The sequence below is a fragment of the Lepus europaeus genome, chromosome 2 (genome assembly GCF_033115175.1).
Source record: "Lepus europaeus isolate LE1 chromosome 2, mLepTim1.pri, whole genome shotgun sequence".
NCBI classification, from domain to species: Eukaryota; Metazoa; Chordata; class Mammalia; order Lagomorpha; family Leporidae; genus Lepus; species Lepus europaeus.
In genome coordinates, this window is record NC_084828.1 from 11,204,910 (window position 1) to 11,222,283 (window position 17,374).

At 53.6% G+C, this 17,374-nt stretch overlaps 1 protein-coding gene across 1 annotated transcript in view; it reads right to left on the reverse strand.

Moving 5' to 3' along the window:
• ITSN1 (intersectin 1) overlaps window positions 1-17,374 on the reverse strand; it is a 222,842-nt gene that overhangs the window by 12,156 nt on the left and 193,312 nt on the right. Inside the window, exons 30-33 of the mRNA XM_062205735.1 lie at window positions 15,796-15,917; window positions 14,409-14,515; window positions 4,950-5,133; window positions 3,141-3,239 (exon numbers count right to left, since the gene is read on the reverse strand). Of these exons, the coding sequence (XP_062061719.1) occupies window positions 3,141-3,239; window positions 4,950-5,133; window positions 14,409-14,515; window positions 15,796-15,917 (512 nt within the window). The remainder of the gene's footprint in view (window positions 1-3,140; window positions 3,240-4,949; window positions 5,134-14,408; window positions 14,516-15,795; window positions 15,918-17,374) is intronic.

Genomic DNA, 17,374 nt, shown 5'->3' on the forward strand with positions numbered 1-17,374 from the left:
ACTTCCAAATAAATAAATAAATCTTAAAAAAAAAGAAGTGGAGCAGCTGGGACTTGAACTGGCACCCATATGGGATGGCAGCGCTGCAGGCGGAGGCTTAGCCCACTATGCCACAGCTTTGGCTCCCTGAGACTGTGTGCTCTTTAGCGCCACTCTCCACTGCCTCTCAGCAATGTTCAGTGACAGAGTTATCCACTGTTCTACTGGAAATCTTTTTATTCTTTTTTTTATTATTGAGTCATGAGTGCTTGATACATGGATATAGATCCAATTTTATATTTCAGTGCCAATTTGTACACAGTTAAAACTGTTTATACAGTTTCTATGTGTCACTTCTCGTCCACCTTTGCTCGTTATTTTTTGTCACACAGAAGAATGTTGATGCCAATAAAACACATAACACGGTCTTGATATGCCAGAGTCAGCCATACAGACGTGCATGGAGCAAACCTGGAGTGCCCCTGGGGCAGCTGCGGCCAGCACACCGAAGGGCATTCCTTCCAAACCTTCAGATCTCTCTGTGCGCCACAGTCACAGGTAAAATCTCCCCCACTGCTTGCAAAATGGGCCATACTATAGGATTGCACCATGGACCGTACTTTGTGTTGTTTTGTTTTCACATAACATTTTCTGGATATCTTTGCATGCTAATACATAGAATAGAAGTTGTCCTCTTTTTTCTTCCTTCCTTCCTTCCTCCCTTCCTTCCTTCCTTCCTTCCTTCCTTCCTTCCTTCCTTCCTTCCTTTTTTTTAGGTCTATTTTATTTATTTGAAAGGCAGAGTGACTGAGAGAGAAAGAGAGAGAGACAGAGAAGCAGAGCTTCCAATTGCTGGTTCACTTCCCAAATGACCACATGGGCTGGGCCAGGAGCCTAGAACTCCCTCCATCCAGGCCTCCAATGTGAGTGCAGGGGCCCAAGCACATGGGCCATCTTCTGCCGCTTTCTCAGGCACATTAGCAGGGAGCTGGATTGGAAACAGAGGAGCCAGGACTCAGAAGAGTTATCCAATATGGGATGCCAGCACTGCAGGTGGCAGCTTAACCCGCAGCACGACAATGCCAGCCCCTGCCTTGTACCTTTCAAAGTATTGTCCTGGTACAGACCTACCCTAACTTAATTAGCCACTCCCGTTAGTGAACACAGGCTGTCCCCCAGATTCAAAGGTATGTTTGAATGACTGTAAATCCTTGAATTTCTATCCTTGATGCCATGGTAAGAATCTCTCCAACTGGCCACCTTTCATTCCTTTTTTTTTAAGATTTAGTTATTATTTATTTGAAAGGCAAAATTACAGAGAAGCAGAGGCAAAGGCAGAGAGAGAGAGAGAGAGAGAGAGAGAGAGAGAGAGAGGTCCTCCATCCACTGGTTCACTCCCTAGTTGGCCGTAATGGCCGGCCAGAGCTGCACTGATCCGAAGCCAGGAGCCAGGAGCTTCTTCCAGGTCTCCCACGTGGGTGCAGGGGCCCAAGCACTTGGGCCATCTTCTACTGCTTTCCCGGGCCATAGCAGAGAGCTGGATCAGAAGTGGAGCAGCCAGGACTTGAACCTGCGCCCATATGGGATGCCGGCACTGCAGGCAGCAGCTTAGCCACTATGCCACAGCCCCTCCATTCTCTCTTCACCTCAGCCATCTTTCAGACCATTCTCCTGCGGGCTCTGGAGAGCAGCAACCACGCTTCTGCAAATCACGATGGCTTCTCTTTTCCTTTTTAGTATTTTTGCTTCTTGGTTCTTTTCTGTTTTCCTCCCCATTGGCTAGACCTAGGATGCCTATTTTAAAAGCTTGCTTTCAGCATCAGTTTGCACTCAAACTGATTGAAGGAGAATTAAATAGTAAGTGTGGAGTTGGGAGAGAGGGAAGGCTTCTATCAAAACTAATTATTGAACTTAACAGAAGCGCTCACAGTCTATTTTGGGAGAATTGCGATGAGGCTGAACTAAGGAGATGGCTCATGTGGGAGAGAGATGTGCTACAAATAAGGAGGCTGAACAACTAAGTAAACATATGGAGCATAATGAGAGTCAGGTTTCTCACAGTGTAGAGTTGCAAATACAGAAATGGAGAAGGGCAGGCCCTGGGTTGTAGCCGGTTAAGCCACCACCTGTGGCGCCGGCATCCCCTGTGGGCACCATACCACTCCTGTCTGCTCCGCTTCAATCCAGCTCCCTGCTAATGCGCCTGGGAAAGCAGCAGCTGATGGGCCAAGTGCTTGGGCCCCTGCACCCATGTGGGAGACCTGGAAGATACGCCTGGCTCCTGGCTTCGGTCTGGCCATTTGGGGGAGCAAAGCAGCGGATAGAAGACTTCTCTGTCTCTCTCTCTGTCTCTCTCTCTGCCTCTGCCTCTGCCTCTCCCTCTCTGTAGCTCCCAACTTTCAAATAAATAAATAAATCTTGAAAAAGACAAGAAAAAAGAGTGAGACTGCGATGCATTTTGTGGAACACATTAGAACAGCAGGTATCGGTGTGAGTTCATAGACTGGTCTGGAAATAAATACAAATACATGAGTACACACATGTAAATGTGTGTGTGTGCGTGAATATACTTACATGTATTCCCCAGCTCTGACACTGAGCGGGCCAAAAAGGACTGGCACCTCAGTAGCCATGAGCACCTCAGGGCCCACACTTGGGTTTCTAAAGACCATCGTCCATGAAAAAGAACCAGACCCGCAACCGCTCTCCAGGGACCATCCTCCCTGGGTGATGCAATCACAGGGCCAGTGTGCTCATGGTGCTCTGGGGGGCAACAGAACCCCAACTTTCTTCTTGTCTTTGCGCTGGCTTTCTCGAAGGGATGGAAGAGAAGCAACCGCTTCCCACAGGGTGCCTCCCGGTGGCCTTCCAAAGGCGGCTGGCAGGAATCGTGTTTCTTTCTCTCTTTCCTGCTGGGCAAGTCAGGCCTAGAGGCACACTGTGTCTCCATGGGAAAAGAATCAGGAAGGGAGAAGCCACTCGGCTGCACATCTGGAGGTTGCACACTCTCAGCTCTTCTCTTGCTAGCCCAGTTTTCCTCTCCGAGTTCCTGGCAGGCGACCCCAGCACTGACCTACGATGTCCATGCACCGGCTCCCAGGTGTGTCGGCTGGGGGACCTTGCCCCACCCTCCCGTTTACCAAGGCACCTTGGGTACTTACATTTTTAATGATCAGGGGGTATCTTGTCACCCGCTGCATGGGCTTCAGTATAAAACTGGAAAGAGGCATCCCTTTACATCTGGGCTCCATTGCCAGCCTCTGAAATAAGAGGTTTTTGTTTTGTTTTGTTTTTTTAAACACACTTAGGAAATCTGCAAGCGGCAAAGCTGGTGACATCCACACCAACACGGCTCCGCACTCCCCACCCACCCACTGTCTCATTCCATCTGGGTGACAACTGAGGCACCCAGGCTTGGAGGGCCGGACTGGTGAAGGCAGGTTCCAGATAGGGAACGGGAGGCCCGCTGCCGAGACCTGTCCCCCAGGGTTAAGCTGGGCTGTCTACACTCCGTGTCACTTCCTCGGGACGTGCAGCTGCTTACAGAGAGAATTCCGTAAACCCTTGCGGAGTTCCGCGCGAGCTTTCCAACATTCCAGGAAACTGGAAGTCACAAGACTGCACAGTCACAACAAAAAACGCCCCTCGGTCCTCGAGAGACTGCAAAGGCTGGATCGCAGCGTCTGGCTTTGGGTGGGGCCGCCCATGCCTCTGCAAGGCCCAAGCCGGGCCAGGAAGAACAGGGCTGGGACCCAGACTGCAGTCTCCAGGCCTCTGGTTCCTCTCCACCCACGGCTTCTGCCTGTCCCTGCTAACCCCTCCGGGGCACAAGAATCCTCTGTGCCCTGTCTACAAGTCCCAGGGACGCCACGGTGACGCAGCTCTTGAAGGCTCAGGTCTGGTTGAATGCCACTGCCTGGAGCCCCCAGACCTGAAACTCACCAGTGCCTGGCCGGTCACTCCAGGAGCAAGGCACACTGATGTCCTGCCACAACGAGGCAGGGAGAGGGCAGGAGGAGAGGGGACGGGGAAGACAAGAAGCCCCTTGCCCCAGCCAGGTCTAGTGTCAAGGTTTCCCCGTGGAGTTTAAGTCCATCCAATGCTGTCTGTGTCCAGAGCTGGCCCCTGGTTGAAACCCCAGATCCCCATGGCAACCGGCAGCCCAGCCACATGCACATCCCACCTACGAGTGGACGGCAGGCTTCCATGAGGCTCTGACCACATGTACACTTCACAAACACGATTCTTGGGGAGGTGACAGTGGCCTGTGCCCCAGGTACGAGAGGTGCAAAGGCCGACTTGGCCTTGTAATGCTGCTGACGCAGCAAAACGCACCTGGTTAGTGGACGTAGTTTTATTCTCTTCCTATTTTTTTTCCCCCAGTGGATGAGGGGAGGGCTGTTTGCATGGTGTGGTGTGCCCAGCAGGGACCCACTCTGGCCAAGATCGGGTCCCAGGGCTTCAGGCCCAGGGCTGAGGGCTCCAGGGGTATTGGCGCCCTCTCTCCAAAATGTCTCCTGATGGACACACGGCTCTCCAGGCCCTGTCATCCTGTCTCACGCTGACTCCCGCGGGCTCCTGGGAGCTTGAACCCATCAGGCAGAAGCAAGTGGGAGAAGAACAAGGGAGCCACCAGGGCTCCAGAACATTCCATCTTGCAGGCTTAGGGCAGAGCCCTGCAGGGAACCGAGGGTGTTCATAGCACATGGAGGAGGAACCCCGAGGCCTGTCTGGGCCAGCAAATGAGACGGGAAAGCCCCCGTGGGTCCAAGTCAGACCACTGACCCCTGGGAAAGGACCCCTGGAGATGCCTGGGGCTGCCCGTCCCCTCCAGGCCCATCGCCTTGGTGACACCCTGTCCCCTGGCCTTTAGCTCAGACTCCGTCCCTGTTAGCCTTTGGGGGGAAGGTGCCCCTCACACACCCAGCTGCCCAAAGATGGCCCTGCCGGGGACAGCCTGGGCTCCTCACCTTGACAAACTCCTTGAAGTCCGGGGCCTCGTCCGTCTTCTGCTGGATCAGGGCGGCTCCGTTGAGCTGGCAGCTGCAGAAGCGAATGTAGGGCTGCATGTGCGGCAGCTGGGCACTCAGGATGTCACCGATCATCTTCACCGGCATCTTCTCCCCAGACATCTTCTTGCGGACCCGCAGCGCTCTGCACAGAAACCACGGGAGATGAGCCCCTCCTGGCATCACGCCGCCCCCGCCCGGCACAGAAACTTCTAGAATGTGTGCGAGGGACACAGACCGGAGGGCCACTAAGGGATCTATTCAGGAGACAAGGAACAGAGACAAAATTGAGTCTAGTGCTGGAGACACACACCGGGTCACTGGGCTTTGGCGCGGTGGCTGTTTGCCACAGTTCTTTCCCGTAGGGAAATCAGGACTCTTGTGGATGGGATCCCTGTGTTGATGTCTCATTTCATGGCCAACCCATAGTGGGAGTCCCAGGCTGATGTGCTGAGCACGGAGCCTGTTTCCCGGGATGCTACTGTTCCAGGAAAGCCGCTGTTGCCAGGGGGTGGGAAAGCTCATTTGCAGATTAACCAGGGCATAATTAGGATGGTAGATGAACTGCCACAGAAAAAATAATCCCAAGTGCTAATGGGTGTTTGAATTATCTCTGCCATTCGCTGCGTCGTGGCTGTGGCTAATTGGAAGTCAACTAGATTGCAGAGGTCTGAGAAGAGCAGGCTGTGGCTCTGATAACGGGAGAGGGACCCCAGTGCGCGGCCTGGAAGCTGGGACGAGGCCTTGGACGGGCTGCGAGGTCTGAGTGCTTGAGACCACCACGGCCAGGACTATGCATCCATCTGTCCACCTCGAACGTGCGACCCCTGAACACCGGCGTCTGGGAGAGGGCTGAGCTCTGAGCGCCACACAACGAGGACGGCAGTGCACTCCAAGGGCATGGCCATGGCAGGCGAGGCCAGGAGTGTGTTCTTCTACCCTAATGATCACAGGCGGACAGACTGACGGACAGATGGGTGGGCGGATGGAACCGGATGGCCTGGTACACGATTTCAACATAAGGTTTGGAGGTTATCACTTTGGCTACTTTCACAGTCAGGTTGGAGAATTACATAGGCAAAAAGGCTGTACAATATCAGTATTAGGCTTTAAGAATCCAGATCATTTTCTTTTGTTTCTCCTCCTCTTTTCTTTTCTTTTTCTTTTTCTTTTTTTTCTTTTTTTTTTTTTTTGGCTAAAAAAAAATAAAAAGTCCTTGGACTGGGCAAGCCAAGGAGAGAAACTGCACGGACACAGAATTCTGTGGTCTCAGCATGGCGCTGGCTGGTGGCACTGCGATCAGAGGTGGCAGCAGTGTGGTGTGCTTGGGGTGACCTAAAGGCCACCGCCCCCCAGCTGGCTGGTGAGGAATACCCCCCCTAGTGCAAGGATGATGTCACCAAGTGCTTTGGGGGCTCAGCACCCGAATGACCGTGTTACCCATTTCTTGTGGGTGGGGACAAGAAGAAACTTCTATCAGTTTTTTTATGCAAGAGAGTGAAAGTGCTTTCAGTCTCTTCTTTTTTTTTTTTTTTTTTTGACAGGCAGAGTGGACAGTGAGAAAGGTCTTCCTTTTTGCCATTGGTTCACCCTCCAATGGCCGCCACACCGCGCCGTTCCAATGGCAGGAGCCAGGTGCTTATCCTGGTCTCCCATGGGGTGCAGGGCCCAAGAACTTGGGCCATCCTCCACTGCACTCCCTGGCCACAGCAGAGAGCTGGCCTGGAAGAGGGGCAACTGGGACAGGATCGGTGCCCCGACCGGGACTAGAACCCCGTGTGCCGGCGCCGCAAGGCGGAGGATTAGCCTACTGAGCCACGGCACCGGCCTCAGTCTCTTCTCTTTAAAAACAGACACAATGAAGGAGACCAGGAAAAGGGAGGAGCAAGACCATCTGGAGATGGCCACTTGAGGAGGTTAGCTCAGTTCCGAGGTTCTGGAGGGCGACACGGTGGACGCAGGAGGCGGGCTCAGAACCAAGGCCCAGGTTGCTAAGGACCAGGCCCTGTTTAGGTTCAGTTAAGGGCCTCCTAGCTGTACAGGCCAGACTTCTGACAGCCTAGGGGTGTCACCGGGCCTGGGGGGCAAGGGACTCAGTGGTCACAGCCACAGCCCCAAGCTGATCCCATCTGTAACCCTACAGACAGGGTCCCAGATGGGACATCCTGAGCCGCACAGGGTGAGTGATCAGCTCACGAGCACGTCAAAGGGCCCCCAAGGCTGGGTGCTTGTACGAGTATTCCTGACCCTCTGGAGTCTGTGTTGCCAGGGGCAGGCATGGAGCCAGCATTAGTCAGGGCTTCCCACGTGTCCAGTGCCTCTCACTACAAAGCAGAAGCCTTCAAAAGTTCGTGGAAAATGTGTATTAGGAAAATACTGTGCGTGGCTTTCAAAATTTTGACACTCAAACAAGCTATCTTTTTTAAAAAAAAAGATTTTATTTATTTATTTGAGAAGTAGAATTACAGACAGAGAGAGGGAGAGACAGAGGTCTTCCATCTGCTGGTTCTATCCCCAGATGGCCACAATGGCCGGAGCTGAGCAGGTCCAAATCTAGAAGCCAGGAGCTTCTTCCAGGTCTCCCACATGGGTGCAGGGGCCCAAGGACTGGGTCATCTTCTACTGCCTTCCCAGGCCACAGCAGAGAGCTGGATCAGAAGTGGAGGAGGTGAGACTAGAACCGGCACCCATATGGGATGCCAGCGCCACAAGCAGAGAATTAACCTACTGTACACAGTGCCAGCCCCTAAACTTATCTTCTAATTCAATGTTTCAGGATCTGGTGCTTTTGTGGCATGGCTGGTAAACGCCGGCAACCCATATGGGCACCGGTTGGAGTCCCAGCTCCTCCACTTCCAATCTAGCTCCTTGTTAATGGCCTGAGAAAGGCAATGGAAGATGGCCCAAGTGGTTGGGCCCCTGCCACCCATGTGAGAGACCTGGAAGAAACTCCTGGCCCCTGGCTTCCATCTGCCCAGCCCCAGCTGTTGTGACCATCTGGGGAATGAACCATCAGATAGAAGATCTCTCTTCTTTTCTCCCTCTGTGTGTATATGTGTGTGTGTGTGTACAACTCTTTTAGATAAATACCATTTTAAAACTTCAATTTTTCATGGATTTTTAAAGTTCCTTTCAATAGTATTTATTATCATCTCTCCTTTTGGAGAAACTGAGGCACACAGAAATTGAGGACTTGACCAAAGTCAGAGTTAACAGGAGAGGGGCTGGCACTGTGGCACAGAGGGTTAAAGCCATCACCTGCAGTGCCAGCATCTTATATGGGCACTGGTTCTAGTCCTGGCTGCTCCACTTCCGATCCAGCTCTCTGCTATGGCCTGGGAAAGCAGTAGAAGATGGCCCAAGTCCTTGGGCCCCTGCACCCGTATGGGGAGACCCAGAAGAAGCTCCTGGCTCCTGGCTTCGGATCGGCTCAGCTCTGGCCATTACAGCCCATTAGGGAGTGAACCAGTGGATGGAAGACCTCTCTCTCTCTCTGTCTCTCCTTCTCTCTCTGTGTAACTCTGACTTTCAAATAAATAAATGTGTTTTTTTTTAATAGTTAACAGGAGACAGAGAGTACCTTTGAGTCCAGGAAGGAGTCCGGAGGCTACAGGTGGGAAAGAGTCATGGTGCCCCCCACTTCTCTACCCCAGCTGTCTGCCCCCTCCTCCCCACCCCAGCGCTCTGCCCCCACCTCCCCACCCCAGCTGCTCTGCCCTCCCAGTTGCTCTGTCCCCTCCTCCCCACCCCAGCTGCTCTGCCCCCACCTCCCCACCCCAGCTGTCTGCCCCCACCTCCTCACCCCCAGCTGTCTGCCCCCACCTCCCCACCCCAGCTGTCTGCCCCCACCTCCTCACCCCCAGCTGTCTGCCCCCACTTCCCCACCCCAGCTGTCTGCCCCTACCTCCTCACCCCCAACTGTCTGCCCCCATCTCCCCACCCCAGCGCTCTGTCCCCTCCTCCCCACCCCAGCTGCTCTGCCCCCACCTCCCCACCCCCAACTGCTCTGCCCCCAACTCCTGACCTGAGCTGAATACCCACTTCTTGCCCTCCATGCTGTGTCCAATCCCAACCCCCACTTCCTGCCCCCTCCAGTGCCAGCAATTGCCCTGAGGGGACCCAGCATGGTGGGGGGGGGGGGGTCTACAACACAGCCTGTCCTTACCACCCATGGTAGATTTTTAATTGTTATTTTCATTTATGTTCTGCTTAAATAAAATAAAACAGTGTCTGTTCTTAAATTAAAAAGAAGGTGAGTCACGTACTTTACATTTAAGGAAAACATTTTTTTTTGGTGGTTGGAGAAGCATTTTCTTTTCTTTCTTTCTCTCTCTCCCCATCACTCATTCCCAGAAGGGGGAGTAGAAAAGGGGCCTGTAGGTGTAGCAGGTTAAACCACCACCTACAATGACATATGGGTGCCGGTTCAAGTCTCGGCTGCTCCACTTCCAATACAGCTCCCTGCTAATGTGCCTAGGAAAGCAGCAGAGAATGGCCCAAGTGCTTTGGGCCCCTGCACCCACGTGGCAGACTCAGATGGAGTTCCAGACCCCTGGCTTCAGCCTGGCCCAGCCCTGGCCATTGTGTCCATTTAAGGAATGAACCAGTAGACAGAAGAGCTCTCTCTTGCTCGTTCTCTCTCTCTCTCTCTCTCCCTCCTTGTTTCTCTGTAATTCTGCCTTTGAAATAAATAAAATAAATCTTAAAAAATAAAAAAAGGATCTTGATAAAAAGAAAACAAACAAAACTTGCCATAGGACTCCAAATCCCATTAAGCTGGGTGGTAATAATGCCATCTTAAGTGTTGAAGTGATCATATTAAGTGTTTAATTGATCATATAGACAGAATTAAGTGTTAAAAGGATCATGTAAATAAGATCAAGGATCTGGTAATAGCAATAGATAGAATTAAAAAGCAGAGAATGTTCCAACATGGGAAGCAGTCCACACAGCAGACTCATAGAATGAAAATCATTCTAAATATCATTCTGACCTCAGAATCAGCCCTTAAGGCATTCTGGTCCAGCTGAAAAGCCCATGAGAGCATTTCAGGTGTGGAAAGCAAAGGCACTATGGCAAAAAATGTTCTACATGAAGGATCTCTGTGGGTGAGACCCCAGGGGAAAGAAGGGGCCATCAAAGAAGGAGGTACTTTCCTCTGAAGGGAGGAAAGAACTTCTACTTTGCTTATGATCTTGTCTAAATACTGATGGAGACTGTGGATCAAAAGGTTTCTATAGCCTAGGTAGCTCATGTCAAGAGCCTCAGGTGATCACTGATGTCATACATAAGAGTGACAATTGTTAAATCAACAACAGGAGTCACTGTGCACTTACTCCCCATGCAGGACCTTTGTCCTCAATGAGTGGTATTATGAGAATTAACTGTAAAACTTGTTCTCAGTTTTCTATATTGTGTATGTGTGCAAATTGTTGACATCTTCACTTAGTATAGAGTTGGTCTTCTATAAAGTTAAATAAAAACTAATCTTAATGGAGAATGGACTGAGAATGGGAGAGGGGGGAGGAAGTATGTTGGGAGTGGGGGTGGGAGGGCAGGTTTGGTGGGAAGAATCACTATTCCTAAAGTTGTACTTATGAAGTTTGTACTCATTAAATAAAAGGATTATTTGGGGAAAAAAAAGAAAGTGAACTAACAGTTCCCAACACCTGAGCTGGCTCCCCTCCCTTACTCCTGCTCCCACTTTGCTGCTCCCTCTGGTTGTTGGCCTGAGGGGCCTGTACCTGGGCTGTGAATATACAAAAACATTATCGATCTTTCTTCCCTGCCCTGTTTATTACATTTCTCAGCCCTAAGCTCCCTACCAGCTATTCTAACCCAACCAGAGGCATCATCAGTAGCCACAGTCAGTCCCTCTTATTTTCATTTTCTTTATTATTTTATTTGTTTGATACATCCTGTATCCTCCTCCAGATCCAAGAGGCATATCCTGATCCTTGGACCAGAAGTGGTAGATACGAGGCAGCTCACTGGAATTCCCATAATTCTGCCTTAAATTCTCTATCCCAGGGGCCAGTCTGTGGCACAGCGGGTTAGGTTGCAGCCTGCAACACTGGCATCCCACGTGAGCTCTGATTCAAATCCTGGCTGCTCCACTCCTGATTCAGCTCCCTGCTAATGCACCTGGGAAAGCTGAGAAAGATGACCCAAGTGCTTGGGTCCCTGGCACCCATGTGGGAGACCTGGATACAGATCCAGGCTCCTGGTTTCAGCCTGGCCCAGTTCTGGCTGTTATAGCACCTGGGGAGTGAACCAGCAGGTGGAAGATCTCTCTCTCTCTCTCTCTCTCTCTCTCTCTCTCCCTCTTTCTGTAACTCATGCTTTCAAAGAAATAAATTAATCTTTTTTTTTTTGACAGGCAGAGTGGACAGAGAGAGAGACAGAGAGAAAGGTCTTCCTTTGCCATTGGTTCACCCTCCAATGGCCGCCGCGGCCAGTGCACTGCGGCTGGCGCACTGCGCTGATCTGAAGGCAGGAGCCAGGTGCTTCCTCCCGGTCTCCCATGCTGGTACAGGGCCCAAGCACTTGGGCCATCCTCCACTGCACTCCCTGGCCACAGCAGAGAGCTGGCCTGGAAGAGGGGCAACCGGGACAGAATCCAGTGTCCCGACCGGGACTAGAACCCAGTGTGCCGGCGCCGCAAGGTGGAGGATTAGCCTATTGAGCCACGGCGCCGGCCAGAAATAAATAAATCTTAAACAGTGTATTTTATCTGGAAGATGAAACGCATTAACCAGTCTACCCAAAATAGCTCACCAGGTGATCAACAGAGCAGAGGCAAAGAAAGGGACCTTGTGACAGGGAGGGATCAGAAACACAAGTGCATGTCTGTGCTTTGATGGCCAGCCAGGCAGGTGTACATGGGATCCCACACCCCTTGGAATGACCCTGCCTGATGCCTTGTGGGAGCTAAAATAACGGGGGAGTTACCTGCCCAAGTGCCTGCCCCAAATAAGTTAGAAGATGCTGGAACCTGGACAAAAACTTTGGGATGTTGGACTCCTAGCTCCATATTTGCCCCACTGGGAGCAGGGCTGGGTGAAATCCCCAATCCACAGACCCTGGGCGTCTTCCACAGAGCAGCCCCCCTACTGTGCGACTTTGCCGAGTCACTCATCTTTCTAAAATCGGTTTCCCCAGCTGTGACAGCAGGGCTCAAGTCCTAGCTCTGGTGCTGGGGAGCAGGTCGGAGTTCAGAGGAGGAGGCAGCACGCAGGCTGCAAGGGCAGCTCCCGGACAGGAGCAGGAAGGAGCATCAGAAGCAGGGTGGGGAGGACCAACATGGCTGCCGGCACCAGCTTCTTTTTTTTTTTTTTGACAGGTAGAGTTAGTGAGAGACAGAGAGAAAGGTCTTCCTTCTGTTGGTTCACCCCCGAAATGGCCACTACAGCCGGTGCGCTGCGCCGATCCGAAGCCAGGAGCCAGGTGCTTCCTCCTGGTCTCCCGTGCGGGTGCAGGGCCCAAGCACTTGGGCCATCCTCCACTGCACTCCCGGGCCACAGCAGAGAGCTGGACTGGAAGAGGAGCAACCGGCACAGAATCCGGTGCCCTGACCGGGACTAGAATCCGGGGTGCTGGTGCCGCAGGCAGAGGATTAGCCTAGTGAGCCACGGCGCCGGCCCGCACCAGCTTCTTGATGGATGGGCCGGCCCGCACCAGCTTCTTGATGGATGGGCATGGCCCCCTCTCTAAGGGACATCAGACATACCTTCCCCTCCCCCACCTAGGGGTTTTTAACTTATGGGTATTTTTTTTTTTCCAAAAGGAAACTTTAGTGTCTATTTTAAAACTCTGTGTTCCAAGGTTTTCAGTTTAGTACCTATAGGTCCCCTACTCCCAGGCCAAAGAGCTGCCTCTCTGCAGGTGAGTCTCTCCCCACCTCCTCTCTCCAGCCCTCCTCCCTCCCCGGCACACAGCCCGACAAGGTGAGCCCCTGAGGGATCGTTCTTAGGAAACAGCAGCTTCCCGATGACCAGGACTGGACAGTGGGACTGGACACCAGGTTCGGGGTGGCTGCACTTCACTCTCACCCAGGGAGAGGGAGTAAGGGTCCTTGCTCCCGGCTGGGGTCGCACCTCCCGGAAGGCCAGGACTTAACCCGCATTCTGACAGGTGCAGTATAACAGGGGTCTAGTGCACACAGATTATGGTGTGGTTTATTAAAATTTTTATTACTGTTGTTGTTGTTGTTGTTAGAATTGGAAGGCGCTCCCTGGAGTGATTTAATCCTCCTCCTGCAGCACCGGTATCCCAGATGGGCGCCGGTTCTAGTCCCTGTGGCTCCTCTTCCCATCCAGCTGTCTGCTGTGGCCTGGGAAAGCAGTGGAAGATGCCCAAGTCCTTGTGCCCCTGCACCCACGTGGGAGCCAGGAAGAAGCAAGCTCCTGGCTCCTGGCTTTGCACCAGCACAGCTCCGGCCATTGTGGCTATTTGGGCTTGGAAGACCTCTCTGTCTCACCCTCTCACTATCTGTAACTTTACCTTTCAAATAAATAAATAAAATCTTGGGGCCTGCACTGTGGCACAGTAGGTTAACGCCCTGGCCTGAAGCGCTGGCATCCCATATGGGTGCCAGTTCTAGTCCCAGCTGCTCCTCTTCCAATCCAGCTCTCTGCTATGGCCTGGGATAGCAGTGGAGGATGGCCCAAGTCCTTGGGCCCCTGCTGCAGCTGCGTGGGAGACCCAGAAGAAGCTCCTGGCTCCTGGCTTCGGATCAGCGCAGCTCCGGCCGTTGCAGCCAACTGCGGAGTGAACCAGTGGGTGGAAGACCTCTCTCTCTCTCTACCTCTCTCTGTAACTCTGTCTTGAAAATAAATAAAATGAATCTTTAAAAAATTAATTAATTAATAAAATCTTGAGAGAGAGAGAGAATGGGCAGTGAGCAGGAATCCAAACCCACGTCCTACTCCTGGCCCTGCAGCTGCTCTGCGAACTAAAATGAGAATAAAATACAGACAGCCCGGGCCAGCTTCTCGGAATTCTCACGGGAGGCACGGACAGCCCTCATGTCTCCATCTACAGGAGCACAGGATGTCTCAAGAGGCCAGCACCGACACACGGGAACCCGGGTCCGAGGGCAGGCACTGGGGTGAGGGCGCCGCCCTGTGCCCAGGATGGACCAGCAGGCATCGGGGTCCAGAGCTGGTCCAGCTCTGGAAGGCGGGACCCAGGCCACCCTGGCGATTTCCTCTCCACCAGGGACAGTTTTGGGGGCGGTGTGGGGTGCGTTTGGGGAAAGCAGGAGGCACGCGGGGGCAGTGGCACTGGTGAGTGGCCGCGGGCAGCGGGGCGGACAGAAGGCAGAAGCAAACGCATGCATGACAGACACACGGGGCAGGCAGAGGGCTAGTGTGTGAGGGGGAGGCGAGCGAGGCTGGGGATTAGAGAGGAGAGGCTTACTTCAGTAGCTTGATATTACACATAATCAGCTCCTTCCAGTTAACAAAAATCATAGCAACCTCTTTTTCTGTCAGCAGCTCAGACTCCATCAGGGGTTTCTGAAAAATCTACAGATGCAGAAAATGAAGCAGTTCAGAAAGCAAACAGTTAGCGGTCCACTCAAACAGGTGCGCGCGCACTCTCCCCGCGGCAGAGCAAGGGCGCCGCCTCTGCCAGGCGGGCGGGAGGGGCCCCAGCAGGTGCACGGGGAGGCCAGCCCCGATCCTCCTCCAACGCTGCCAGACTGGGCGTTCTGGGCCCCCTCTGCAGGCAGGCTGGGCCATCTCTCCTGCCCGCTGGGGCGGTGAGAAGAGGGGGAGGCCAGGACGCAGGGAGGAGGGGTTTAGAGGTGCGCCAGGGTGTGGCTGCCCCTCCCTTCTCTCCGGCAGCTCGTGCACAAAGCCTCAGGCATGCGGCAGGGGAGCGGGGCCTCTTCCAAGCAGCGCTACCCTGGGTGACCTCAGGGACCGACTCCACAGCTCTGTCCCCACCCACACTGCACAAAGGTGTCCTATCTTAGGGAGTGACACATTCTAGACATCTCCAACGTATAGGTAACTACAGACAAGTGTCTCAAGTTTGCACCAGTGCCATCCATGAGTTAGTGTAGCCCTGGGGGCCAGCAACCCTTCCTGTACTCCCCCCAACACGGGCCAGCCCAGCCAAGTCTCTCCGGGGTGCTAAGCCCCTCATATGAAGTGGGCTTGTGATGGTTTGGGCTCGTGGTGGGTGGGGTTTGGGGGGCTTCGAAACTGCCACAGTACTTTTCAAGCTGTAGATCGGCCATCAGCCCCAGCTCTGCAGATCCTTCTAGTTCCTACATGAATCAGGGGAGAGCTAGTGGAAAGTGGGGGTGCCCAGTTCTGCATCTTCTCCTCCTCTGGACGTGGGGCCCAAGGCCCTGCTGAGTTTCCCTGGGAGCACAGAACAGGCCAGGGGGCTCCCGGGCACATGGGAGGAAACCTTCCCAGTGGCAGGTGGCGCAGGGGCACCAGGAGTGACCCCAAGCAGCCAGGTGGCCACCCCATGACGGGACCACCTCTGTGGCATCACCTGAGAGTGGCTTCCGTGGGAGAGCTCTGCCCAGATGTCAGACTTCCCTCGCACCGCATGATCTTTTCATTGCATTTTGCCTCTTGTACTTCTACCTACTCCTCCAGGCCGCCCGTGTCCCTAGGTGGCAGCCATTTCCGCCCCTCGGCTATGGCTCAGAGTCTGATTTGCTTCTCCCGGGGAAGGCTCTCCCACGGAACTGGGGTCCCAGGCTCAGAGGTGCGCCCCAGGCTCGCGCCTGCCTCCCCGCGCCCCCTGCCCGTGCCCACCCCCCAGCACCCAGCACTGCGCTCACCTCTGTGACCAGCTGCAGGTCGTTCACGTAGTTCTCCTCGGTGACAATGAGCTCGTGGATGTAGCCTTGTCGCTTTCTCTCCGTCGGGGTCAACATATCCAGGAGATGCAAGTCTGAACACCCTGGAAGACACAAGCGGTGGCGGCCATTCAGTCCCGGGCTGTGGAAGCCCATGGTGAGGCTGCCTCTCACCAAAGACCGGCGTCAGACTCGGAGCCGCAGCAGAGTGGTGGAGATGGCTCACGCCTAGGGGCATGCACGGCCTGGAGGAGTCCGTAGAAGATGTACAAGGGGAAAAATGCACCTGTCGTGGGGTGCCTCACTGCAGGCCGGCAGTGTGGCACACTCCACTGTGTCCCCCATGAGAGATCCTACTAACCTCCCAGACCTGGGAGAGGGACCTTGGCTGGGGACTGGGGGTCTTTGCAGATGTCATCAAGTTAACATGAGGTCATACTCTATTTGGGTGAGCCGCGAGCCCTTCTAAAAAGAGCATAGACACACAGACGGACACAGGAGACACCGGGTGACGACAGAGGCAGAGATGAGACTGATGGTCTGTAAGGCAAGCAGCACGGGAATGACAGCCAAGCCAGCAGCCAGGACAGAGGCCGGACAGACAGCGCCAGGACAGAGGCCAGACAATGCCCAGGACAGAGACCAGACAGTGCCCAGGACAGAGGCCGGACAGCACCCAGGACAGAGGCCGGACAGACAGTGCCCAGGACAGAGGCCGGACAGCGCCCTGCCTGCACCTTATCTCAGACTACAAATCCCTGTTGTTTCAAGCCTCCCAGCTGGGGGCCTTTGTTATGAAGCCATAGAAAGTAACAAAGGCCACACACTCCTGTCCACATCCCTGCATTTTATAGGCACCAGGTTAAGCCACAGCTTGCGAAGCCAGCATCCAATCAGATTGCAGCTCCAGTCCTGCCGGCTCCGTTTTCCATCCAGGTTCCTGCTAACGTACCCAGGAAGGAAGGGGATAATGGAAGGACTCGGGCCCCTGCCACCCACGTGGGAGACCAGGAGGGAGTTCCTGGTTCCTGGCTGCTGGCTTTCGCCGAGCCCAGACCTGGTTGTTGTGGCATTTGGAGAGTGAGCCGGCAGATGGCATCTCTCTCTCTCTCTCTGTCAATCTGCCTTTCAAATAAATAACTAAATGCTTTAAAACAAACTAAAATAACATTAGAATAATTAGTAACAATTGGCCCTACTTTCCTGAGGACAAAAGAGCTGTGCTAAGAGCCGCCCAATGATGATTGCTTTCAAAGCTCATATGTTAATCTATAATTATCCCCAGCTTACAGATGGGAAAACTGAGGTTTACAGAGGTTGATTCACCCCCGATATCTCAGCTAAGCAGTGGTTAAGCAGTGGAGCCGAGCCCTGAGACACGGACCCCAGAAGCTGGGTCTTACCCCCGACCAGTACTGTTGGCCTCAAGCCACAGGGGGACATTGGGTTACCCAAGGCTGGTTTTGGGGGAATGAGATACATGTGCTGAGAATCCTGATGGGCCTGGGGACCAGACAAATGTGAGGTGTACCTGGAACCAGTGCTGGCCATAGCTGGTTAA